The sequence below is a fragment of the Lolium perenne genome, chromosome 2 (assembly GCF_019359855.2).
Source record: "Lolium perenne isolate Kyuss_39 chromosome 2, Kyuss_2.0, whole genome shotgun sequence".
NCBI lineage: Eukaryota > Viridiplantae > Streptophyta > Magnoliopsida > Poales > Poaceae > Lolium > Lolium perenne.
The window spans coordinates 29,666,948-29,693,165 of record NC_067245.2 but is presented as its reverse complement, the minus strand read 5'-3'; the positions used below and the strand labels follow the sequence as shown (position 1 = coordinate 29,693,165).

At 44.0% G+C, this 26,218-nt stretch overlaps 1 protein-coding gene across 1 annotated transcript; it reads right to left on the bottom strand.

Annotated features, from left to right (window-relative positions):
* Nucleotides 1–15,086: 15,086 nt before the first annotated feature.
* LOC127329855 (ethylene-responsive transcription factor FZP-like) lies at nt 15,087–16,423 on the bottom strand. Its single transcript, XM_051356275.2, has one exon. It carries the CDS (start codon nt 16,305–16,307, stop codon nt 15,369–15,371), a length of 939 nt encoding a protein of 312 aa, XP_051212235.1. The 5' UTR covers nt 16,308–16,423; the 3' UTR covers nt 15,087–15,368.
* Nucleotides 16,424–26,218: the final 9,795 nt, after the last annotated feature.

Genomic DNA, 26,218 nt, shown 5'->3' with positions numbered 1-26,218 from the left:
AACCAAACCAAGTACTAACATAGCATGCACACTATCACCTTCACACTACGAAAGGAGGAATAGATCACATCAATACTTTCATAGCAATAGTTAACTTCATAATCTACAAGAGATCACAATCATAGCCTACGCCAAGTACTACACGATGCACACACTGTCACCATTACACCGTGCAGGAGGAATAAACTACTTTAATAACATCACTAGAGTAGCACACAGATAAATTGTGATACAAAACACATTGCAATCATAAAGAGATATAAATAAGCACTTCACTATGCCATTCATAACAGTGAATAAGTATTCTGTGAAATATAGCCTAAGAGACCCACACGGTGCACACACTGTCACCTTTACACACGTGGGACAAGGAGTCTCCGGAGATCACATAAGTAAAATCCACTTGACTAGCATAATGACATCTAGATTACAAGCATCATCATATGAATCTCAATCATGTAAGGCAGCTCATGAGATTATTGTATTGAAGTACATAGGAGAGAGATGAACCACATAGCTACCGGTACAGCCCCGAGCCTCGATGGAGAACTACTCCCTCCTCATGGGAGACAGCAGCGTTGATGAAGATGGCGGTGGTGTCGATGGAGAAGCCTTCCGGGGGCACTTCCCCGTCCCGGCGGCGTGCCGGAACAGAGACTCCTGTCCCCCAGATCTTGGCTTCGCGATGGCGGTGGCTCTGGAAGGTTTTCTCTGGTTTCGTCGAACGTGGTAGGGTTTTCGCGACGGAGCCTTTAAGTAGGCGGAAGGGCAGCCTCGGAGGGGGCCTGGTGGGCCCACACACTAGGGCGGCGCGGCCCCCCCTCTGGCCGCGCCAGGGTGGCGTGTGGGGCCCCCAGGGCTTCCCTCTGACGTCTCTCGGGTGTTCTGGAAGCTTCGTCCAATTATAAGACTCTGGGCGTTGATTTCGTCCAATTCCGAGAATATTTCCTTACTAGGATTTCTGAAACCAAAAACAGCAGAAAACAGCAACTGGCCCTTCGGCATCTCGTCAATAGGTTAGTTCCGGAAAACGCATAATAATGACATAAAGTATGCATAAAACATGTAGATATCATCAATAATGTGGCATGGAACATAAGAAATTATCGATACGTCGGAGACGTATCACTGTCCTGCTAGGAAGGGATTGGATTCACGCTAACTGTTGCATCCCATCCACAATGCACCAATGCATCATACAGTGGGATGGAGATGAAGTGGAGGTCGTTCAGGCAGATGACTCAATCGAGATCTCACTAGCTGCCATGAATATTTGGGATGCAGACGACCAAGAGCCGCTCTCTGGAATCAGTTTGGACGGCTGTGAGCGCATCGAAGCTTCAAAAAACGGGGTGAGGCTGGTCTTATCCACCGGCCTGACAGAGTAGCAAGGTCCAAATCAGTAGACGTGCGTGGCAAGGCCGATCCCTGCGATCGGCCCCAAAAAATAAAAAGCAAGAATCTCATCTCGAGCATGTCACGTAGCCATAGTAGAAAACCAAGAAGTTGTAAACCCTCATCGAGCATTGCAATGAAAAAGGAGGCCGATTCTAGCAATCGGCCAAAATTATCCTCAACATGCATTTTACCTATGTTCAACATTGATCTAGCAGGCGATGGAAAGCTAGGGTATGGGTTTACATCAGCTGATGAGCTCGAAGAGATCGACATTGGTCCTGGGGATAAGCCACGACCAACATTTATCAGCAAAAAGTTGGATCCGCATCTGAGGGGCCTGATGATAGCCTTGTTGAAAGAGTACCCAGATTGTTTTGCATGGGATTATACGGAGATGCCTGGGTTAGACAGGAGCATCATTGAGCATCGGCTCCCTCTGAAGAAAGGATTTCGGCCGTTCCAGCAGCGAGCACGACAAATGAAGGCCAAAATCTTGGTGGAAGTCAAGAAGGAGATCCAGAAGATGTTGGACGCCGGGTTCATCAGGACATGCAGGTACGCTGAATGGATTTCCAATGTCGTACCTGTGGAGAAAAAGGATGGCCGATGGCGCGTCACCATAGATTTTCGGAACCTCAACAGTGCCACTCCAAAGGATGAATATCCAATGCCAGTAGCGGAGACATTGATCAATGCAGCTGCTGGTCATAAAATTTTAAGTTTCATGGATGGCAATGCCGGCTACAACCAAATTTTTATGGCTCCAGAAGATATACACAAGACTGCATTCAGAGTGCCAGGCTCGGTGGGCTTGTTTGAATATGTAGTCATGACTTTTGGACTGAAGAATGCTGGCGCAACATACCAAAGAGCCATGAATTATATCTTTCATGATTTAATCGGCAAATTGGTGGAAATTTACATCGATGACATGGTGGTCAAGTCTGTTTCGATGGGTGGACACTTGGAGGATTTGCGACACGTCCTGGACCGAACTAGGAAGTTCGGACTAAGAATGAATCCAAAGAAGTGTGCCTTTGGTGTGACGGACGGTCAGTTCCTGGGTTTCTTGGTTCATGAACGTGGAATTGAGATCGGCCTGAAAAGTCAAGAGGCAGTGCGAACGATGAAGCCACCCACCACGAAGAAGGAGCTCCAATGTCTCATCGGCAAAATTAATTTCGTCAGAAGGTTTATCTCCAACTTGTCAGGACGAATTGAGCCGTTCATGGGATTGGTCAAAATCAAGTCTGATGAGGAGTTTCGCTGGGGGGGCAGAGCAACAACAAGCATTTGACGATATTAAGGAGTACCTAACGAAACCACCTATGTTAGTTCCGCCACAGCAAGACAGACCATTCTACATTTACTTGTCAGTAGCTGACACCTCCATCGCATCAGTGGTGGTGCAGGTTTATGATGGTCTGGAAAAAGTGGTTTTCTACCTCAGCAGAAGGATGTTGGATGCAGAAACGAGGTACCCCGAAATTGAGAAGTTGTGCCTCTGTCTATTTTTCACCTGCACCAAGATTCAGCACATCTTGCTGTCGGCAGAAATCATCGTCATATGCAAATCGGATGTCATCAAGCACATGCTGTCGGCCCCTGTGTTGAAAGGCTGACTCGGCAAATGGATGTTTGCGTTATCGGAATTTGATATCCGGTATCAACCTGCGAAAGCAGTTAAGGGACAAGCGTTGGCCGATCTTATTGCTGAACGAATAAACACGGACGTGGCAGCACTATCTGTGCGTGCATGGGCCATGTTCTTCGATGGATCGGTCTGTGAGGATGGTTGCGGCATCGGCGTGCTACTCGTGTCGCCTTGGGGGGCAACATTTTCCTTCTCCATCAGGATATCTACCCCTTGCACCAACAATGTTGCTGAGTATGAAGAGATATACAAGGGAATGGAGTTGCTATTGGACGCTGGGGCAGAAGCGGTTGAGATCTTTGGAGACTCCAAATTGGTGATTTCTCAACTCACGGAAGAGTACAAGTGTGAGAGCGAGTCGCTCTTCCCATTATGGATGCAATGCCGTGAGCTGATGGCACAGTTCAGGTATATAAACTTCAGTTGGATCCCAAGGTCGCAAAATACCGAGGCAAACGATCTCGCACAGACAGCGTCAGGATACAAGGACGTAGCCGATGGAGCCGATTTTCAGGTGCAGTTCATGGAACCAGATGATTGGAGAGCCGATATCTTCAATTACTTGAAAGATCCGGCTCGGGGGGCACCTAAACGGATAAGATATAGGGCCATGAAGTACGTACTGATTGGCGATGACATGTTCTACAAGACATTGGAAGGATTACTTCTCAAATGTTTGGGACCAGCCGAGTCCAATCGGCTCTTGCATGAGGTGCATGAGGGTGCTTGTGGAACTCACCAATCGGCTCATAAGATGAAGTGGCTGATCAGGCGATCGGGATTTTATTGGCCCACCATGCTTGAAGATTGTTTCCAGTACTATAAAGGGTGTCAAGCATGTCAGAAGTTGGGGAGCATTCAGATGGTACCCGCATCAGCAATGAATCCTATCATCAAACCTTGGCCATTCCGAGGTTGGGGCATGGATATGATCGGCAAAATTCATCCTCCATCGAGAAAAAACCATGAATGGGTTCTGGCCATCACAGATTACTTCACTAAATGGGTGGAGGCCGTCCCTATGAAGTCAGTAGCATCGAAGGATGTCATCAGTTTCGTGTTGGAACATGTCATTCATAGATTCGGGATTCCCCAGACTATCACGACCGATGGAGGTTCGGTTTTCGTTTCTAAGGAGTTTAGAAAATTCTGCGAGGATATGGGAATCAAGCTGATCCGATCGTCTCCATACTATGCTCAAGCAAATGGGCAGGCTGAAGCGTCCAACAAGAGCCTGATCAAGCTGATTAAGAGGAAAATCGACGAGCACCCTAGACGATGGCATGAGGTATTGTCAGAAGCTTTGTGGGCTTATCGCATGTCGTGTCATGGAGCAATAAAAACCTCGCCATACCAGGTGGTCTATGGACAAGAAGCTGTGTTACCCTGGGAAATCAAGGCTGGGTCGAGACGGATAATATTTCAGAATGATTTAACTGCTGAAGAATATGCAGCCCTAATGAGCGACAACATTGAGGATGCAACGGAACTCAGACTATGGTCACTTGAGAAAATCAAGGAAAATAAAGCCAAGGTGGCTCGCGCATATAATAAGAAGGTGAAGCCAAAGGAGTTCCATGTTGGTGATCTGGTATGGGAAGCTGTATTGCCGTTGGGGACTAAGGACAAGGCATATGGTAAATGGTCTCCAAATTGGCATGGCCCGTACAAAGTTGACCAAGTGTTGAAGGGTAATGCATACATGCTTGAGCAGTTGGATGGCGTGAAGTTCCCAGTAGCTGTCAATGGTCAACATCTCAAGAAATATTTCCCAAGCATGTGGGATGACGAACAGTGAAATGTGGGGGCCGATTCATGAAATCGGCCAGTAAAATTTTTTTTTTTACAAGTCACAGCCGATGCACGGACATCGACTTCAGAATAATAAAAAAGCCGATGCATTGCCATCGACTCTAGAGGAACAAGCTCAATTGAGTAGGTTAACAGATCGGTTTCAGGCCAGAGATCATGACATCTGAAACGAATCTCCCAGTGGATTTGCTGAGGAGTTGAATCTGCGCGTTTGAGGTTGGAGGATGGTTTGGACATGGATTGGATCTGTTTGTCCGTGTGAATAGGCAACTGTTCGGCCTCAAATCATGTTTATAGTGCAGACCGATGCCCTGCCATCGGCTCTTTGTGCAGCGACTTCGTTTGACAATCGGCAAAATTGACGAGAAAGCAAAATTAATAGGGGAATATTTTCTTCATTAATAATAGGGTTTCTTACAAAGAAAGAGCCGATTGCTCAAGGGAGGAAGAACAAAAGAAAGGTCTATTGACCAATCTGCTACTACTACTACTAGGCCTGTACTAGTAGATCCTAGTCTACGGGCCGTCGCTGCCCTCGGTGTCGTCATCGGAGCTCTCGTCGGCGCTGCTGCCGGCGGGCTCCTCGTCGCTGCTCCAGTGGCCCTCATTGGGGGCCTCCTCATCTTCATCATCGTCGTCGTCGTCGTCGGACCCGGCGCGGAAGCGCTTCGCCGGCGGGTAATCCTCGAGGGAGTCGTCGTCGTCGTCTTCCTCCTCCTCTTCCTCGGAGGAGGTGTAATCGTCCCAGGAGAACGAGTCATCCTCGCTCTCCGATTCCAGTTCCCCATCAGCAAGGAACTGGAGGTCTTCATCTCCGCTGGTCAAGGACTTGTCGTCCTCAGACCAGACGGAGGAGGCGTGGTCCTCCTGGTCCCACTCCTCTGGGGCGCGCTCGTCGTGCGCTGCCATCAGAGCCGCCATCGGATCCCACTCTGGCGTGGGTTCGCGGGAGGAGGAGGAGGAGGAGGAGGAGGAGAAGGACTGGGAGGAGAGATCCGACGAGGCAGAGGAGGAAGAGGAGGAAGACATTGCTCTGAGATTTGGGTTTCTTGGTGCCGATGGCCAGAACAGAGCAAGGGGATGAAGTGGCGAACTGTTCGACGCGGTTAAATAATGGGATATGGGGGAGTTAATGTTGCAGCAGTTTCCGAGGAAGTGGTGCCAAAGAACTATCAAATCGTGCAGAGAAGTTGAGAAGGCAAGGCGTCATGATGAAGGATACTGCGACAGTTCTGCTCTGCCACGACATGACCCGACGAAGAAAAACAGAGTGGTTTTGAAATTATCATTGCCAAAACCAGGGGGGCATGTGTTATCACCAGATTTTGGCCGAATCAGGAGATGGTCCGTAATTGAGATGGGCTTAGAAGATATACATGAAAGATACTCTCGAACCGGCCTTGTACAAGAAGTTTGGGCTAGATTGCCCGTGTATCTGTATATTATTAGATCGTGTCGGTTAGAATTAAAAGATAGAGTCTAGCCCGTACACGGGTTAGTTTATTTCCGAATTAGAAAGTCCCTTGGACTATAAATATGTACCTAGGGTTATTGAGAAAGGAGGACAATCACGTTCACAACAAACACAAACCAGGCGCATCGCCACCCCTTGTTTCGAGGGTTTCTTCCGGGTAAGCATCATGCTTGCGATCTAGGCAGTATACGTTTATTCGTTACCTTGTGTTACTCGTGCTGAAGCGTTGTTGATGGCGAGTAGCACTACTTATCATAGATGTTTTGGGGCTTGCATTGATGCTTTTCTTATGCATATTTGCTTAGCAATGCCGTCCCTCGATATCTAGCTGCCCTTACACCTATCTAGGTGTAAGGGCAGCACCTTGCTTGTTCGTTACTTAGTAGATCCGATCCGTTATAGTTGTTCCTTGTTCTTCAAGGATTAGTTTAATATCTGCATGATTAGGCCTTATGCTGGGGTTGGATGATCCGGTAGTGCGTGAGGTGTTGTTTTACCGTTCCTACAAGGGATGTTCCGGGAATTGACTTAATGTTGGTTTTTAGGCCTCTTTTAGGAATAGTTTCCATCATCTTTCGTATCTGCTAGGCCCAACTACGCGTAGGATGTTCCGATTATGCGGTGAAAACCCTAAACTGTCGTAGATTGGTTTAGCTTTGTTTTGATCAAGCAGGATCCCCATGTCATCGTAAATCCAACGTGAACCATGGGGCGATCGGCTCTTTGAGCCGATCCACAGGGCAACCTGAGAGCCGATCGGGCTCGTATTTAATGTTTACGTGTCTACCATGCAGGAGACTAATCGAAGCAATCCAACACCTTCCTGATCAGGTATAGGTCAGGTGGCACGCCCTTGCAACCGCCAGGACGTGTGCTGGGACTTTGCGGGACGACACGAGGCACCAGGGCCCACTTAGCAGTCTTGGGAGTCTCCCGGCTCTTCGTGTTGCTTAACCACTGCTCGCCGGTGGGTTTTGGCAGGCAACACTTTGTTAATTATTAATTCAAGATTGCATGGAGTTTTCCCTTTCTTGTGGAGTATGAGAGAGATGTGTTTCATCATCTCTATGTTAGGACGTGATGCCCATATGAATGCGTATCTTACTCATATTATTATTTTGCATCCTCATATCTCGTTGATGAATTACTATTTGTCCACTACAACTTAAATGACAGAATAGTCAAGTGAACCCATGAACCTCGGTCTACTTTTTATCATAAAAAACACCTTCATATTGCTTTTATCTTGTTTTCTACTAGCAGCACTATTTTAATCCGAAAATACAAAAATATTTACTTTTCTTATTTGCATCCAAAACACAAAAAACAATCAACCCCTTTACAGTTTTTTACTTAGTTACTTTATCTTATCGAGTTTTACTCGCTTTATTTTTACTTGTGTTTATTTACTTACGCGAAACCTTGTGCTTGACAACTACACGGTTGAGTTGGGGACACAAGGCTTCTATTTTGCTTGCAGGCTAGAAGAAGAGGGAATAGAATACTATTTTTCCAGTTCTCCGAGAGTTTGATATAAACCCTCGAGTCATCCATGTGGGGAAGATACTCTGCTGATACAATACTCAACACTTGGAGTCCCAACATATCAAAATCTTGTGGCGTTGCTATTAGCCATCATCAAGAGTATTTTCTGATACCGTTGCCGGGGAGATGAAAGGAGTTACATCATAGTGGTTGCTACGTAAGAGGCATTCCCTACAAGACTCTTCTTACAGCTGCGTCTCACCAAAGTTTGGGGAGGTAACACCACTGTGAGCTCTCTTATCTCTTTTAGATTTTGCTTTATGGAGTATTTTATTTATCTTGTTTTTAGTCTTTGTTTGCTTGTTTTTAGTTTTTGGTTGTTAGTTCTTTTTCATAAAAATTAGTAGTAACTATCTTCTGAAAATCATGGGGGAAAGAAATACTAAATTGTGTGATTACACAAACAATCCTAACGATCATTTTATTGCTAAGCCTACCACTACACCTAAGATAACTACTAAAAGCTTTGAAGTAAGTCCTGGATTACTAAATATTATAACTAGGGAACAATTTGGCGCTAGTGCCAGTGAAGATGCTTCTACGCATTTACATGATTTCTGCGAAATTTGCGATATGCAAAAGTTTAAAAATGTGGAAAACAATATTGTCAAGCTAAAATTATTCTCATTTTGTCTTAGAGGAAAAGCTAAAGAATGGTTATTGTCACTACTGCTAGTATTAATTCTTGGGATGATCTTAAAGAGGTTTTCATTAAAAAATTATTACCCACTTGTTAAGATCTTACAGAATCGAAATAAAATCCTATCATTTAGATAAAATAATAATGAATACGTCGCAACGGCGCGGGAAAGAATAAAAAACATGCTTAGAACTTGTCCATCACATGGAGTTAATAAATGGACTATCTTACACTCTTTCTATAATGGATTAAACATAATGTCTAGAAGCATGATGAACTCCGCTGCGGGAGGTGCTTTTATGGGTAAAACTGTGCCTGAAGCTAAAGCCATATTAGAAGGCATGTTACATAATCATAGTCAATGGCATACTGAAGGAGCACCTAATCCTGCAAAGAAAGTGCATTCAATTGAAGAAGAAAATCCTATATCTAATAAAATTGATGCCATACTTGCCTGCATAGCGAAGCAAAATAATGACAATGTCCTTTTAATTACAAGAATTAGTTGGCAACAAGAATGAAAATGTGTATGTTAATTTTATAAGAAACTTTGGCAGCAATGGGTATGGGAACAACAATAATAACTATGGCCGACCACCTTATGTGCCAAACAAATATGATAGTGATAGTAACTCTAATGAATTAGAAAACACCATTAGATCTTTTATTTCTTCACAAAAGGAGTTGAATAAAGAATTCATAGCGAAATTTGAGAGGCAAGATTCTTTGATTGACAAAGTTGAGAACTTGAGATCTTAACACAAGAAGTTGTGTCTTTCAAAAATCTATTACAATAAAAAAAAGTCATGAAGAAACAATTAAATATGTGCTATGGATGAAAAAAACTCTTATGCTTGCTAATGATAAACAAATTGAAGAAGTTAAAATTCTTAGTGAAGCTAGGGAACCACTTTTGGATCTTGATAAATGTAGCTTGCATGAATTGATTGCTATACTTGAGAAATTTGTTAAAGATCCCACTATTAATGTCAATGAAGCCGGTTTTGGTTCCTATCTTGCTAACTATGTCATTAAAGAAAAGATTTAAAGATAAAACAATGAGGCTATGATACCACCTAAGCTTGGGGATGTGTGGATCCCCAAGATCTTCATATCTATTGATCACAAAGAAACACATCATGCCATTCTAGATTTAGGATCTAGTGTTTCTGTCATATCAAAGGAGCTATATGAATTACTTAATCTAAAAAATATGGAAAAATGCTCTATTGATTTATTACTTGCTGATAATTCAACCAAAAAGGCTTTAGGAAAAGTAAATTATGTAATGGTTGAATTGCATATGACATATGTGCTTGTTGATTTTATTGTTATGGACATAGGGAGAAATACCTCTAGTTCTATAATCCTTGGAAGATCTTTTCTGAGAACAGCAGGAGCTATCATTGATTTTAAAGAAGGGAATGCCAAGTTTCAATTTCCACACAAGAAGTGTATGGAGCACTTTCCAAGGAAGAAGGAGGTAGCATCTATTTTACCACATAATTTCCATGACACTTTAATCAAGTAAGTAAGCCTAGCTATATGGCTATAAAGAAATCGCTTTACAGGAGGCAACCCGAGATGTTTTTATATTTGGTTTTTATTTTGTGTGCTTGTTGTAGCATGTTATTTTTTTTTTGTTTTAGTTCACTACCTGGTTTTTAAATAAAGTACCAAGTTTTTACCTATTTAGATTTTTTAAGTTGCAAACATAATATGAAGTTGCTATTTTCTGCGTTGCACTTTTTAGTGCATGATTTTTGTGATTTTTTTGTAACTCTTAAAATCTTGATAAAATCACAGTAGCTGTAACGTTTCATCCTCTATGTGCAAGTAAATTGGATAAATTTTCTGAGGTGTCTAATGCGTGCCAAAAAATTCAGTTTTGCTGCAGCAAAAATTCTGTACAGATTCTGTCTTACTTTGTTAAATCCATTTATTTTGAGTATAAAAATATTTTTTACTTGGAACTTTCGATATGCTAGAATGAGTAGAACATTATGTTCTCTCTAGTTCATGAATATATAATTTTATTGTTGACTAAAATAGCGACAAGCATGATTTATTTGTACCTCTAATGTCACCCCATAGAAAAGAATATGCTGAAAAGTTTGTGTTGAAGTTTTTTCATAGGGAATGGAGGAATATCTCACTAAGATGATTCAAGTATGATGAATATCATAAAATTGGGGATGCCCATGACACCCCACTGGACTCATTCAAAATCTCCTGGTTTGAGCACCTCTAAACTCTGTTTTTTGAGCAACATAGAATTTTCGCAAAAAATTGAAGCGTCCTTGTTTTATTTGTGTCTAGTTTTGTTTTTTAAAATGAAGGGACAGTCATATTTGTGACATTCGAAAAAACGCGTGCATTTTGTTTCGAGTTGTCATTTGCAATTTGCTAAGTTACTAACGACGGGTTAGAAACAATTTGCAGACGTCGGTGCTATGTTTCTAATCACAGTCTGGTCCTGAAAATTGCTCGTCAGTTGAAGTATATTAATGACACATGCATTTGTTTGTCACTGCTTAACCAAAGACATCATAGAGCCCATCAGAACCTTGTAGACTCTCCAAATGTAAACAATAATTTAATGATCGCCACTAGAATGTCGCCACTGTGCCGGGATCGCTTGATGAGCAACTACGAGAGATGGTGGAAACTCAATTTCGTCGTCAGCATTGCATCCTACCCGTGGTGTATCTGGTGACATCTTTGGTGTACATTAGTAGAGGTTGTGTACTTGTGATGTCGGCATACACTGTCAACAGTGCGAAAAACTCATCATTCACCGGTAAGTCTTTTCCCGGTACTAAGTTGACAACCTCCTCAGCATCTTGTTCTTCGATCTTGAGAGGGTTTGCAGATGATGATCCCCTGTGCATCACCTCTGTCCTTCCTTGTAAAATTTCAGCTTATCTCATATCTATTCTCCTTTTTTTTGTAAACCTTTACGTCATGCAGCTTTGTTTTTCTCCATCTGGAAAATTGCATTTTTGATTTCATATTCCTCAAAAGGTTTGCAGAGATTTGCATTATTATTATTATCATTTAACTTTTCATTATGCAACCACAATTTTTCATCCAAACTAAAATTACTCACTTCAGAATGTCCAACCGGGGTTTTGTATTAGCTTGTAGCTAGCATGATTTAAAATTTTATCCTCTCCTTCTATTTTTTTCATCATCTTTCTGTAAACTGAAATGGTTTTTTTCCTTTTCTTGCCATTTGCTACCACTACGGGAAAGCCAGGCATTGCCGTGCGGCACTTTGCACGACAAAGGAGCCTAAATGCACGGCAAATCCTTTGCCGTGCGTGCACGCACGGCAAAGAGTGGACGGCAACGAACCCGACGGCAACGGCGCCTTTGCCGTGCGCGTCGACATTTTGCACGGCAATGGCCTTTGCCGTGCGCGCCCTGGGCTGCCGTGCGGCAGGCGCTTTGCCGTGCGTGCACGCCTTTGCCGTGCGAGCCGACGTTGCCGTGCGGCCACCTCGTTGCCGTGCGGCAGCTCTGTGCCGTGCGGTGGGCTTTGCCGTGCGCCAGCACACCAGCACGCACGGCAAAGGCCCCTCCAGGCACGCCCAACAGCTTCCCAGGACTACAGGCTGCGGCCACGTGGCTCCTTTGCCGTGCGGGTGCACACGGCAAAGTGACCAAAAGTCCTTTGCCGTGTGCACACGCACGGCAAAGGGCCCTGTTTTTTTCATTTTTTTGCTGTTTTTTGCGTATTCCCTGCATTTTAAATATAGCAATTGACAATATAGCATATACAGCATATAATCTTCAACATAACATCACCAGACACTACGGGAACACACAAATACATCAACCGCACATATTCATGCATACAATGCATTACATAGAGTCCATAGTCCATCCCTTGCATTACACAAATACATCAACCGCACATATTCGCGCGGAGAAATCTAGGGGGGTAGACCCGCCGGGGCACGCGTTCCGCTGTTTTGGGGGGAGGAGGGGGATAACGACCGCCGGAGCACCGGAACCCCACCAAACCTTGCATGTGGACCTATGATATGTGTCAAAGTGTGATGCAAGGTGTAATGGTGCAAAAGTAGCTCCCCTAAACCCTAAACCCTAAACTGGGGAGGCTTCGAGCCCTAAACCCCTCTAAATCCCTAAACCACGACGCCGGAGCTGCAGAACCATGCATCATAAACCCTAACCCTAAACCCTAAACCTATACCTAACCATAAATACTTACCCTTTAACCTAAACCCTAGCCCTAGCCCCTAAACCCTAGCCCTAACCCTACACCTAACCCTAACCAAGAGAGATCGTGCACATCGTCGATCGTGTGATAATGGCTCTAGCTGCGGGTATATGTGCCAAAGGGTCCCAATCTTGGTTCTCCATGTGTATATGTACTAAACAAACCTAAAAGAATGAAAAGTTACATTGGTGCACCCTGCGCGGAGAGAAATCTAGGGGTAGACCCGCCGGGCACGCGTTCCGCCGTTTTGGGGGAGGAGGGGGATAACGACCGCCGGAGCACCGGAACCCCACCAAACCTTGCATGTGGACCTATGATATGTGTCAAAGTGTGATGCAAGGTGTAATGGTGCAAAAGTAGCTCCCCTAAACCCTAAACCCTAAACTGGGGAGGCTTCGAGCCCTAAACCCCTCTAAATCCCTAAACCACGACGCCGGAGCTGCAGAACCATGCATCATAAACCCTAACCCTAACCCTAAACCCTAAACCTATACCTAACCATAAATACTTACCCTTTAACCTAAACCCTAGCCCTAGCCCCTAAACCCTAGCCCTAACCCTACACCTAACCCTAACCAGTAGATCAGGCACATCGTCGATCGTGTGATAATGGCTCTAGCTGCGGGTATATGTGCCAAAGGGTCCCAATCTTGGTTCTCCATGTGTATATGTACTAAACAAACCTAAAAGAATGAAAAGTTACATTGGTGCACCCTCGCGCGGAGAAATCTAGGGGGTAGACCCGCCGGGGCACGCGGTCCGCTGCTGTGGGGGGAGGAGGGGCTTAACGACCGCCGGAGCACCGGAACCCCACCAAACCTTGCATGTGGACCTATGATATGTGTCAAAGTGTGATGCAAGGTGTGATTCACCAAATGGTGCATGGCATGGATCCCAGTACTGTCATTCCTCACCTTCGGGAGATGACACTTACCGTATTCCCCGGACGTGTACGCTGAAGTGTCCCGCCGCGGGTATATCGGGGCCTAGACTGTGCCAAAGGGTGCCACACATGGTTTTCCATATGTCCATGGACTAAACAAACCTAAACCTATGAAAAGGTATATTGGTGGAACCTCGCGCGGAGAAATCTAGGGGTAGACCATCCGGCCCACAGACAACTGCTTTTAGGGGGAATGACCCCCGGAGCACCGAAATGCCACCAAAACTTGCAACTGGACCTAAAACCTAACCCTAACAAACCTAAAAGAATGAAAAAGTACATTGTGCACCCTCGCGCGGAGAAATCTACGGGGGTAGACCCGCCGTCCCGCTGTTTTGGGGGGAAGGAGGGGGACGGCCGCCGGAGCACCGGAACCCTGATATATGTGGGGGATGAGCATGGAGACTAATTTTGTATTGCACATTGTCTTAAGTAACACTAATAAATAGTCATCAAAAAGTAAAACTAATAAAAAAATATAAGTATTAGATGAAATAAAATAGAAAGAAAAACAAATAAAATGAATGATGGCGCACGGCAAAGAAGTAATCGCACGGCAAAGGCGGCTTTGCCGTGCACTTTGCCTGGCCTCACGGCAAAGGGAGGCCCACGGCAACGTCCCAGTCCCTTTGCCGAGCATGTTTTCTTTGCCGTGTGGCTCTTATGCTCTTTGCCGTGCTTGCTTCTTTGCCGTGGGCTTTCGAGGGACTTTGCCGTGCGATGATACTTTGCCGTGCGGCGCTGCTGACTTTGCCGTGCACCGACTCTTTGCCGTGCGCCGCTCTAAGACTTTGCCGTGCTTTTCTTCTTTGCCGTGCGTACAACTCGCGGCGCACGGCAAAGATTTCTTTGCCGTGCAGCACCTCACGGCAATGATGTGCTACACGGCAACGCCTGTTTTTCCCGTAGTGTACTCTATCAAAAAAAAAAAAATCAGTATTACTGTCTCCTCAGGAAGGATTTATATATAAGCCTGCACTGATTATATATACAAGGGGGATATATTTTGGAGCTGGCCTCATGATGGATGGATCTGACCCTGACGTACCCTAGAATCAGCACCAAGTACCTGACGACCAAAGAAAAAGGAGCTTGCCTGCTTGACACTTGTCCGTGAACATCTACCTTTCCGTTGAACTCTCAAGGCGTAGTACGTCGTGCGTGTACTCTTACGTCTTATCCCTTTTCTTCCGGTATGTACTTGCCATGTTCCTCTTATCTGAATAGAACAAAATTTCAACTCAAACTGAAACTTTCAAGGATCAAGAGAACAGTATACCTGCGTACTACATTCTCGAGCCTTGCTACTACTCTCGATCGACAAGATAACCAGAGAGAGAGATTAAGCATGCCATCCACACAAGTAATTAGAGAGAAACAAATTAGAGATGCAATTAAACATGCCATGCATGCATGAAAACGTAGTAGAAGAGTAGTGATAGTACTAAGGAGCCTAAGTACATAGTATGAAGCTAGCTAAGCTAGGGCACACACACCGTGCCACTGAGACTGAGTCTTCTTCCACGATCTACAGCTACGCACTGCTGTGTTACTCGCCGATCGAACTAAGTTCTCGAAACAAACGGCTATGCTAAGCTACGATTGATCATGATCAGATCGATCACTGAGCAATGCAGGCACATTAATAGATGCATTTCAGTGGGAGAGGAAGCTGAAGGGGGAGTAGCCGGTGTCCGAGCCCTGCGATGAGGCGACCATGTCGTGGCCGGCACCGTTCGTGGGGACGAACCCGCCGTACGCCGACGCCGCGTCGGCACCGCCCCAAAACCCGGCCACCATCTGCGCCAGGTCATCCACGTCTTCCCGGAGGCCCATCCCATAGGCGTCGGCGTCGGACACGGAGTACCGCCGCGCGTCCTGCTGCATGTCGCCGCCCCGAGGACGGAGGCAGCTCTCCGGCACCACGCTGCTCAGGTACCCGGAGTTGTCGTCCGCGCTGGGGAAGAGGAAGTCGTGTCCGCTGTGACTGTGACGTATGTCCATCGGGCTGGCATGATCGGCACTAGCCACCGGCATGGAGCACTCGCCAGCGCCGGCGGTAAGACCCGCCTGGTAGCCGCCGCCGCCGTGGCTGTGATACGAGCCAATGTGCGGCGCCGCCGCGCTCACGTGCTGCTGGCCGCCGTACTGCATGTTCGTCGAGGACGCATATGTGGGCTGCTGCGCGTGGTGGAACGGCGCGAGGAAGGGCGGGTAGTTGTTGTAGGCGGTGTGCGCGTAGACGAAGTTGGTGCGCGCCTGGGCGCCCTTCATGGAGAGCGCGGCACGGTCGTAGGCTAGGGCGGCCTCCTGCGCCGTGTCGAAGGTGCCAAGCCAGTGACGCTCCTTCGTCGTCGGGTCGCGTATCTCCGCCGCGTACCGGCCCCACGGACGCCGCCGCACGCCCAGGAACCGCCCCGGCTCCTGCGTGCGCCGCCGGCCACGCGCAGCCGGCCTCTCGCTCGGCGATGATGGTGGCGACAGCTGAGGCAGCGGCTGGCCCAAGATCGGCTTCGGCAGCGAATGCTCCGAGAACGCCATCATCTGGGAGGTCTGGCCGCCGCCACTACCGCTGCTGCTGCTGCGAGTGCTCATGGCAGAAGAGCTGAAGGGTATCTACAGCCTTAGCCTACTAATTAAGCTTTGAAGTAGCTTGTGTTCCGAGCTTAGCTAGCTAGCTTGAGTCTTGAGGTGGTCGTTATGTTGTGAGCTACTAGTGTGTGTAGTGCTCACTATGGAGGGAGGCAGGGCGGTATTTAAATGGGGAGCAAGCTTGGAGGAGGGAGAAGCTAGAAGGAGGGCACTGTGGATGAGATGGCAAGGTAGGGGAGTGGCATGCATGCACTGCACTCCAAGTGCACTTGTTTAATTCTAGGAGGAAAATGAGGGAGGGGAGAGATCACTGCATGTTGTATGTATGCATCTTGTGTTTGGATTTGTGTGCCCTAATCTCAGGACCAAAGAGATGAGGAGAATGTTGTGTCAGTCAGAGATAGCTACTATACATATGCATGTGTATATGTGTTGCTAGAAAAAAAAATACTTGGAATGTTCTGCCCTCAGTTCTCATATACATATGTACACTTCATTTATGACTATGCATGCTACAGTCCATAAAATTAAGTTAATTAGTTTGTCATCCTAGATATGACTATGACCTGATTCTTCTCCAAACCAAATTAATAAATCAGCATACACACGCTAGTTAGGAAGCCGGTGACCAAGAAGACCCTGCTGAGACAAACTCCTTTTTAATTAATGATCCTATAAGTATAGCTAATTATTGTGGCATACATTTTAGTTGCGCATACTGTCTTGCATGCTGTGATGATTCAATACTTAGTACCAAGTATCCCAAACTAATCAGATAGTGTAAACATGCCTGCCACTGACGAGAAAAGGGGGAAAGAAGAGAACATACCTACCTATGCATAGACCCTTTTGAACAATTGTAATTTATTTGTTTTGAAAAAGACAATTGCAATCTTATGCTACATGATACTACTACAATAGCTATTATGATAGTACATGCCAAAATGCTACACGATTATGTGCTTTTTTGCAGTCTACCTGTATGGCTTTGCTTTCTTATGTGTCCATGTTCTTGTTTGCGCAATACATGCAAACTCCAAAAGATTAACATTTGAGAAAGATAATCCATATGTTCTACAATATATAAAGACACAAGCTTCAATACAGGTAACTTCTTCGACCATCGCTTCCATAAATAACACAACGAATCAAAAGTACAAACTTGTTCTATTTCGAAATCAAACGTTATTAATTTAATATAATTGATCTAAATAGTCTTGTGCATACTATCAACAGTCAAAGTTAACGAGTTTTGACCAAGCCTTCTATAAGATCATATTGCGCCCTCTTGTGTGGAAGAAACATTCAAATGGAGTGGTTAGCTTGCCCTCAAAACAAGATAAAACAACAGTGTGAAATGTGTAGAAGGCACTCTTTCTTATGCCACCACTTCCTGTTAATTATGCTTCTTTGTTTCCATGCATGCAACCTTGAGTGACTCTCACATGAGGTGAGGGCCCTCTTTGACTCCTTTTTCCTAGTGAAGCTTTGCTTTGCCTGCATGAGCTAGACAAATGCTTGGACAAGGATCATTATCCCTCTCAAAGCCATTGGATTTATGTTGATTGTTTATTCCTAATGGACATTCTACGGATTAGTGCGCATGTGCATGCCGGTGGTGAGCTTCAAATCAGAACAAATCGAAAGGTGTGATGATATTAAATCAGGAAACAAGAGAACTATCCCTTTCATGTCTCTCTAGAGCCATTTTCTAGAGCCTAATCCATGGCTTTCTGGGGGTCAAAAAGTTCAGAGGGAGAGAGAGAGACAGAGCAAATTGGCATGAAATGAACTTCCTGCATCCAATGCCCAATTAACGTCAACCGCGACCGACTGTTAAGTGTGTGCCATGTGAGGATGATGCAAAAGAGTATGTGACGTGGATTACTTTTTACCCACCCTTTTTTTATCGAGGAATTAAACTTTAATATCTTTGGTAAAGCTTCTGAATCCAATAACTACGTAAAATTTATGTTTTACTGAAAAAAGGTTACATTACCTAAGTACAATGCAAGGAAATGAATTGATCTTAGTTGGGAGCATCTTGTGAAAAGGATGTTCTTGGAGTGTGCAAAGCCTTGACTTCCCCTCCACCGTGAGAACAATATGGAACTTGGATTCTTATGAAAAGCTGCATCTGGTAGTGCAATTCTTGCATCTATGGTCATAGCTTCTACAAATGCAACTATACATGTGTATAGAGGTAGAGTGCGTGCCATGAGAAATCTTATCTGTTGATCTTGACTTCCCCTACCCCATCTCTTCTTCTTCTCTCGTGTACATGTGAATTTGGCTTATGTTGGTTTGTGAAATGCAACATGGGGTCAGGTCAGGCTGGTCAAGCGCCCTAGCTACACAACATCTGAAAAGGTGTGAGGAGGAGAAGCTGGTGCATGTTCAACCGGAGAAAGAAAAAGGAGTTTGGGGCACAATCTAAGGGCAAGGAGGCTCCACACATGCAAATATGCATTGGCCATGCATGACAGGATTGTACTAGAAATGTGTAAGTTAGTTAATCTGCAGAGAGACCAAAACTGTAGTGTACTTAATTATGATGGAGCGAGCACATCACACAAGACACATGTTCTTGTCCATTTCAGAGGGTCGCCCGGGTTTTGGGGTGGCCTTTTCACTACTTTGACTTTGGACCTCCTTATAGAACAACAAGTGCTGTGCAAAAGACACACGTACCCAAGAAAAAATATTTCAGAGAAAGAGAGAGCTGGAGGAGCGTATAGGAACTGTAGAAATATGCCAGACTAGTTCACTAAACATAATTAAGGAAAAAGGTAGAGAAAGACCAGTTGTGGCATGCACATATTTGTCTCACCAAATAAGTTGTGGCTTGAATAAAGGGGGGCACTTGAATAAAGTGATGAGAGACGTGAATTTAATTGTGGAGAGTGTGTATTCACAAATACTAAATGAAAGCTCCCAAGACTTGCTTTAATCATTCGAGATTCTGAGCTCCCATTTCAGTTTGTATGTTTTTCACTAATTGCATATATATAGTACAACCTAGTTCCAAAATTATTATCTACAGAAAAAGCTATATCCAAATAATTAGTTTCTGCATCCTAGGTACTAGTTTGGTGAACACATCATTGCACTTGTACCATATCTGTCGACACATCATCGCGGCATTCACCAATTAAGTGCTTAATTACACTTTCCAGTACCATTTGGAAATTGTAGCTGATTATCAGAAATAGTCTAATTAACAAACATGTGAGGGACCAAATGAGGAAACTTTGTGTTCAAACCCAGAGCCCGCAATTAGGACAGGGCTTATGTCGTGCTGGTCAAACAGTTGTGGTAGTGGTGCTGTGTTTGTGCGATTTAATTAAGCAACGCGACCCAAGTACCAAGAGGGCAGTTCAGTGTAGTACACTTAGACTTGTTACTAATTAACATCAGCATGAATGGTAGGAGCATATGCGATTACACGAGGATGATTGGCAGTGAACTGATCAGATTTGCTTCAGCAAGTTCCCATACATGGCCGTCTGTACTTGACTGAGCAAATGATTAACTAACATAAGCACCATGTATGGACAGTAATTACTTGGGATTTGTGGCTTGGGGATTGGTAACCGATCATTTACCAGAGTTAGAGCAACTGACAGATGCCATAAAACATGTGAAACTGCAAAACAATCGACGTTTTGCGTTTATAGGTCAACAATGTGTACCAATAGAAACAGTAAAAAAGGGTCTACAATGATTTTTTTGCGGGAAACCTCAAAACTTAGTCGATCGACACCCACATGCATGCATGTATGCACGAAAACGAGCTCTTTGTACTTAATGGGCATAAGCAAACTCTCAGCCACTTCTACCCCGATAAAGCTGAACCAATTCTAACCGCCAGGTAGTCAGGTTTATTGGGGCATGTACAATGGTAATATCTTTGTAGTAGTGCCACCTAATGGAGGAAAGAGAATGCTGAAAGTGGTTCATTTTTTTTTCGAATAACAGGAGGAAGTTAGATCATCTCCACCGGCGCTCCCAATAGCTCTATTGGGATCCTAGTGACAGAAAACGAGCTCTTTGTACTCCATGCATGCACGAAAACGAGCTCTTTGTACTCCATGCATGCATGTCAGGTTTCGTCCTTCCACCGTCGGTGCCATCTCCCCGGTGGCAAAAATCGTCTGGCTCGGCGCCACTGAAGACGAAGTGGAAGACGTATCACGACCCCACCCTACTGGCACTAATGCATGGATTCCACCCGTCCGGCGTCCGCGACCCACTTCCCAACCCATACCAACGCAACGTTTGGCGATGTGCTGGATAGGAAAAAGTTTCCCAAAATTTCCAAAATTTTGTGTCAAATTAGGTTTGAATTCTTGTTTTTTTTTTCAATTTCCCACTGTGTTCCTACTTTGCGTGTGAATATGTTGGAGGAAAATTGTCATTCGTAATGAGCCACTAAGTGCATTTGGATTATCTATGGTTAGAATTTGAAAACTACGGCCTAAAACCCGAAACCATCCAAATTCTGTTTTGGGGTGTAGCTTTTGCCAGGACAGACCAAACCCTGCATGTTTGTACCATATTCGATTTTTCGATACAAGTATGCAGGATCTATTCTGCCCCGGCAAGGGCTATACCGCAATTTTAACCTGTTTTGCGTAATACTAGGATTGCTCTTAAATCTTGGATGCGCAACGACCCAGCGGCGGTTGTACCGGCTAATATGTGTATATACGGTTGAAATACTAAAATGATAAACGCATATTGCAGGTAGTAGAGAGCATGTGGAGGGGCGTGGCCGACTAGTAGGACAGTGTCAGATGTGAGTGTATGTTGGAGCAAAAACTGACAAGTACGAGAGTACATGCCCCTCGCAAAATGGAGCCAGGGACCTGAGCATACATGACGTACGGACGGGTACGGTAGCCTCCTGTCTCGCTCGCTGTACAGTACCCTACACCAGGAGAAGAGAATATAATTAACTTGGTCGATCGACACCCAGTCACCCACATGCATGCATGCATGTATGCACGAAAACGAGCTCTTTGTACTCCATGGGCATAAGCAAACTCTCAGCCACTTCTACCCCGATATAAAGCTGAACCACTTCTAACTGCCAGGTAGTTAGGCTTATTAGAGCATGTACAATGCTAATATCTTTATAGTAGTACCACCTGGTGGAGGAAAGAAAATGTTGAAAGTGGTTGATTTTTTTCTCGAATAACAGGATCGAGGAAGTTAGATCATCTTCGCCGGCCCTCCCAATAGCTCTACTCTCTACTGGGATGCTAGTGACAAAAAGCGTCCACACCGACGCTCCTTAAAAAGCGCCGACATGATTTGGAACCCCATAAAAGCGCCAGCGCGCCCGAAAAGATCCATATGCAAAGAGCTTCGATCGGCGCCTCTTCAACAACAACTGCACGTCGAATTCCTAAAGTTTGGGGCTTTTTATGGGACTCGGTGGGGGTACCTGTGTAGGAACAACATCCCCAAATAGAGAATGGTGTGCTAGCACTATTACCGGCGTCTATTTAAGGGACGTCCGTGGAGATGCTCCAGCTCGAGGGCGATCTACGGCAAAGTGCTCCAAGAAAACTCACACGAGACCAACCACTCCCTGCAGCAATGCTAGTAGCTGCACACGCATAGCCATGAGACAGAACCAACAGCTAGGCATAGGGTGTGAGAAGGATTTGATGGGGTGGTGAATGAGTGAATGAAACGATAAGGTAGAGAGAAGGAAACAGCGCCGCAGTGGTAGAGTCGAGTAGAGTAGAATAGAGGCAGATTGCGTACGTGCGTATAAGGGAACAGTAGGGTCGTGCGAGTGGCAGTGGCGATGGGCGACGTGTCGCGGGGCAGGGCGCGGGACGGGTATCACGGGTACGCCCCGCTTGCGCCAGCCACAGCGACATACGGCGCACACGTACCCGTCGACGTTGGGACCCTACACGGCCTACAGACAGAGAGGGACGACCAGCCGCTCGCCGGCAGGCACCTACGTCGTCATCGACTTCCTCGTATCCACCGCGCGCACCACCGCCGCGCCGGCACGGCACGGCGTGCGCCGCTCCGCGGGACGTGCCTGCCGCGCGCGCGCTGACCACGCACCTTACCTCGTACCCGCCGGCCAGCTAGCCGGCCGTCGATCGCCCGGCGCCATGATGCTTCACACTTGCATGGCATGCATTATCCCATAAGCTCTCTCATCTGATCACACCCTACCTCGTACATAGCCCGCCGGCGCGCGGCCGTCCATCGGCCGGCGCCATACTTACTCCTGACTCGTGCATCAAAATATGCAAATGCAAAATGTAGCAAGATGACTGTTAAGCACGCCTGAGAGATGGTGCATACGCGTATATTTCAGGGCCATTTTTCTGATCGACCTACACGCATAAATTAGGCTAGTTGTCTTTTTTTTAATCAACAGGGATCACTCCCAGCTCCATTTCATAGAATAAATTAGACTAGTTGTATCAATTTTTAAAACGAATTAGGATAAATTAAACTGTCTTCGCTTTTAGCGGGCTTACCGCTTAGTAGGATGCCACTTGCAATCCTACATGCATGCACGAATAACAACTCAATTGGAAACAAAATTCGAAGTATAAGTTAATGTTGTATTCTTTTCCTTCACTAATGTAAGACATTTTTATAAATAGATGTATCCAGATTCATTTTAGTATGCAAGTTCGCTCATTATGGCGCATATCTAAATATTTCTTTTCATACGAAGCCAAAAATCTCCAGGTTCTACTATCAAACGATAATAAAGCAACATAGATTCAGATTTGCCAACACCCCAGATAAGCAAAAGAAAAACAACAAACCATCTACCATTCTCCCCATGGAACAGAAGAAACCATCAAACATAAACTAACTTTTTGGGACAACCTCCTGCGGTAACCTGGCTAGCTTAGGTCCAAAACCATCCAAAAGAACTAGAGAACCAAAAACAGCTTAAGAAACAATCCAATTTTTACAGTGAAGATAGCCCAGATCATTCAGAGCTCTTCACAAAAGCATCAGCCACCAATAGGTATCTTCGTTATCAAAAGCTTCCGAATCCTCCTTGATGCGCAGACGCCGCTTCCTCGGCGATGCAGCTTGGAGGGATAAAGCCACCTTCTGCAATGTATCTTACTAAACTAAAGTCCCGGCAATACCTTTAGAAGACACATGGATAGCAAATAATATCCACGGGTGAACTAAACCATTTTTATACAAAGACTCCATTTCTCAGTTTCCACATTTCCCAACATAAGGCTGCCAAACCCACCTCATGTAAATTTGTCCTACAGAAATACCATGAATCCACCGAAAATATTGGGCAAAAATTCCTAGGCCTATCCACAGATACTATAGCTAAACTAATAACACTCTACATATATTTGGCGGCAGCACAAGAGAAAAAAAAAGATTGTGTATACTTTCCAAGTCATCACAAAATCTACATTTAAAATCTCCTTGCCAGCCTTTTTCCTGCATATTATCTTTGCTGGCAATAGAATTATGCGAGATCATCCACATCCACACTTTAATTTTCAGGGGTGCTTTTGCTTTCCATAAATGTTTAAAGTTTATGTTCATCAGATTTTCATTCAACTTTTATACAAAGATTTAATAGAAAAGACACCATAATTCTCTATAACAGCACAAAGTATATGTTACAGTTATGTATGTCTCATGCCTTAAAGGATGTCCCCAGGTTGTTTTACACATATTTCATATAACTCTTGAACATATGTTTCATGGGATTTGTAGTCCGCCAAGTATCATCATGAAAGCTTGTTTGTTCATCTGATCCTATTCTCATGCATCTATTATCCATATAGATCAGAAGATCATACTAGGATGAAGAATTAAATTTTCTATGTTCAACAAAAGCAATGGGCCTATAGTGAACATATTTTTTTTGGCTTAGATTTTACCATAACACCATTTTCTAGCTTCCACCACCCTTTACAGGGCAAACTTATATTCATCTTTTCTAGATTTTTTAATACCCAGAGCTCCTTTATCCTTAGGTCTACAAACAAAAGTCCATTTAACCATGTGATACTTTCTAGTAAAATGCCTCCTTGCAAAAAAAAACCTCCTCTGAATCTTAAGTAATTTTTTATTACAAGTATTATGGAATCTAAACAAAGACATATAGTAAATACAAATAATGTTTAAAGAAACATTAATCTGAACTTTTCTCCTTACTAAGGACATAGACCGCCCTTGCCACCCATACAACTTTTGAACACTTATCTCTTGAGTGAAATTTAAATATTTGATTCTTAATCTAGAACCACAGATAGATCCTTCTAATATCTCATAGATGAGCACCCCAATTGACAGCTAAAATATCAGACTAACTTTCCAATTTTTCATTGTCCTCTAAAGTCTCATAACAAAGTTTATTTTTTAAGAATCCATACTTTCAAATAGATAAAGAAGAATTTTTAACATTTTTTTGAAAGGAATACGGTAGGGGAAGCCCCTACAGTGATTTTTTAAAAATAATAAGAACCCAAATTCGCGTCCCTGGAAATTTGAACCTGGGTGGCTGGGTTGTACATCCACTTCCCTAACCAACTTCTTAAGAATTTCTAACATCAATAGCCATATCGAAACTATCCTTGAATAATACTATTATATCATTAGCATATGGTAAAATACAAGTTCCTTTGTCTACCTAATGTGGAACCAATCCACAAATCAAACCACCATCATGTTCTTTTCTAAACATTCCAACTAAAACATCTCATGCATAATTAAAGATGAGTGGAGAGATGGGGCCCGCTTGCCTCACACCTTTGTGGGTCCCAAAATACTTTGCCGCTGAATTTTTAACTCTCACACTCAAAGTTCCACCAGTAACCTCCTGCTTCATCCAACCACATCAAGTGCAATTGAAAAGCCATTTAAATGTAAGCTTCTAAAAAGAAAGCTCTAGTTAACTTTATCATAAGCCTTTTCAAAGTCATTTTTAACAACATTCTTGTTTCTGAACTTTGATTCATGTAAAATTTCATGAAGAGACATAACTCCATCCATGATGTTTCTTCCTCTAATAAAAGTATTTTGACAGGCCAACACAGTTTTATTAATAGTAGGATCAGATTAATAATACCAATGTTTATCCTTGTCCAAAAAGTATGATAAAATTCTGCTAGTAACCCATCCGAGCCAGCACCTTTATTTTTTCATAGAAAACACTACAAAATTAACTTCCTCTTCCTCAAAGAGTCTAATCAATAAAATATTTATTTCCCAAATATAATCCTCACCCTCATACCAAAGATTTAGATCTAAAATGAATTGGCATTTTGCACCACTCCAAACAAGGATTTATAATATTTTGTGGCTTTGTTATTTTATTTGTTTATTTCCTTCCACTACAACATCATCTTTTAATAGATTGAAAATATTATTGTTTCTGATCTTCCCATTAACTACTCTATGAAATACTTTGTATTATTGTCACCTTTCAAAATCCAATTTTCACTTGATCTACTTAACCAAAATAACTCATCTGCTTCATAAATATCCATCAGTTTCTTCTGAAGTTTTGCTTTCAAAATTAAATCCTCATTAGATAAATTTCTTATCTCTTCAAGGATTTCCAAATCTTGAAGTTCAGATAAATTTTCTTTTTCCCTCTTTAATTAATCACCTCTAAGATTCACTCCCCAACCTTTAAAGAATTTCAATCTCAAAATGAAAACCACGAGGGCATCTTTCCCCCTAATTGGAATCTGCCAAGCACTTTCAAATCTATCCAGAAAACTTTCTTGTCTTTCCTAGAAAATTTCATATCTAAAATATTTACTAGGATTCACATGCTCATTATTCAAGGTTAAGATCAAAGGATTATGATCAGACCGACTTTTAACTATTTTGTAAATCATGGCGAAAAGGAACAAACCCTCTGTCTTAGAAAC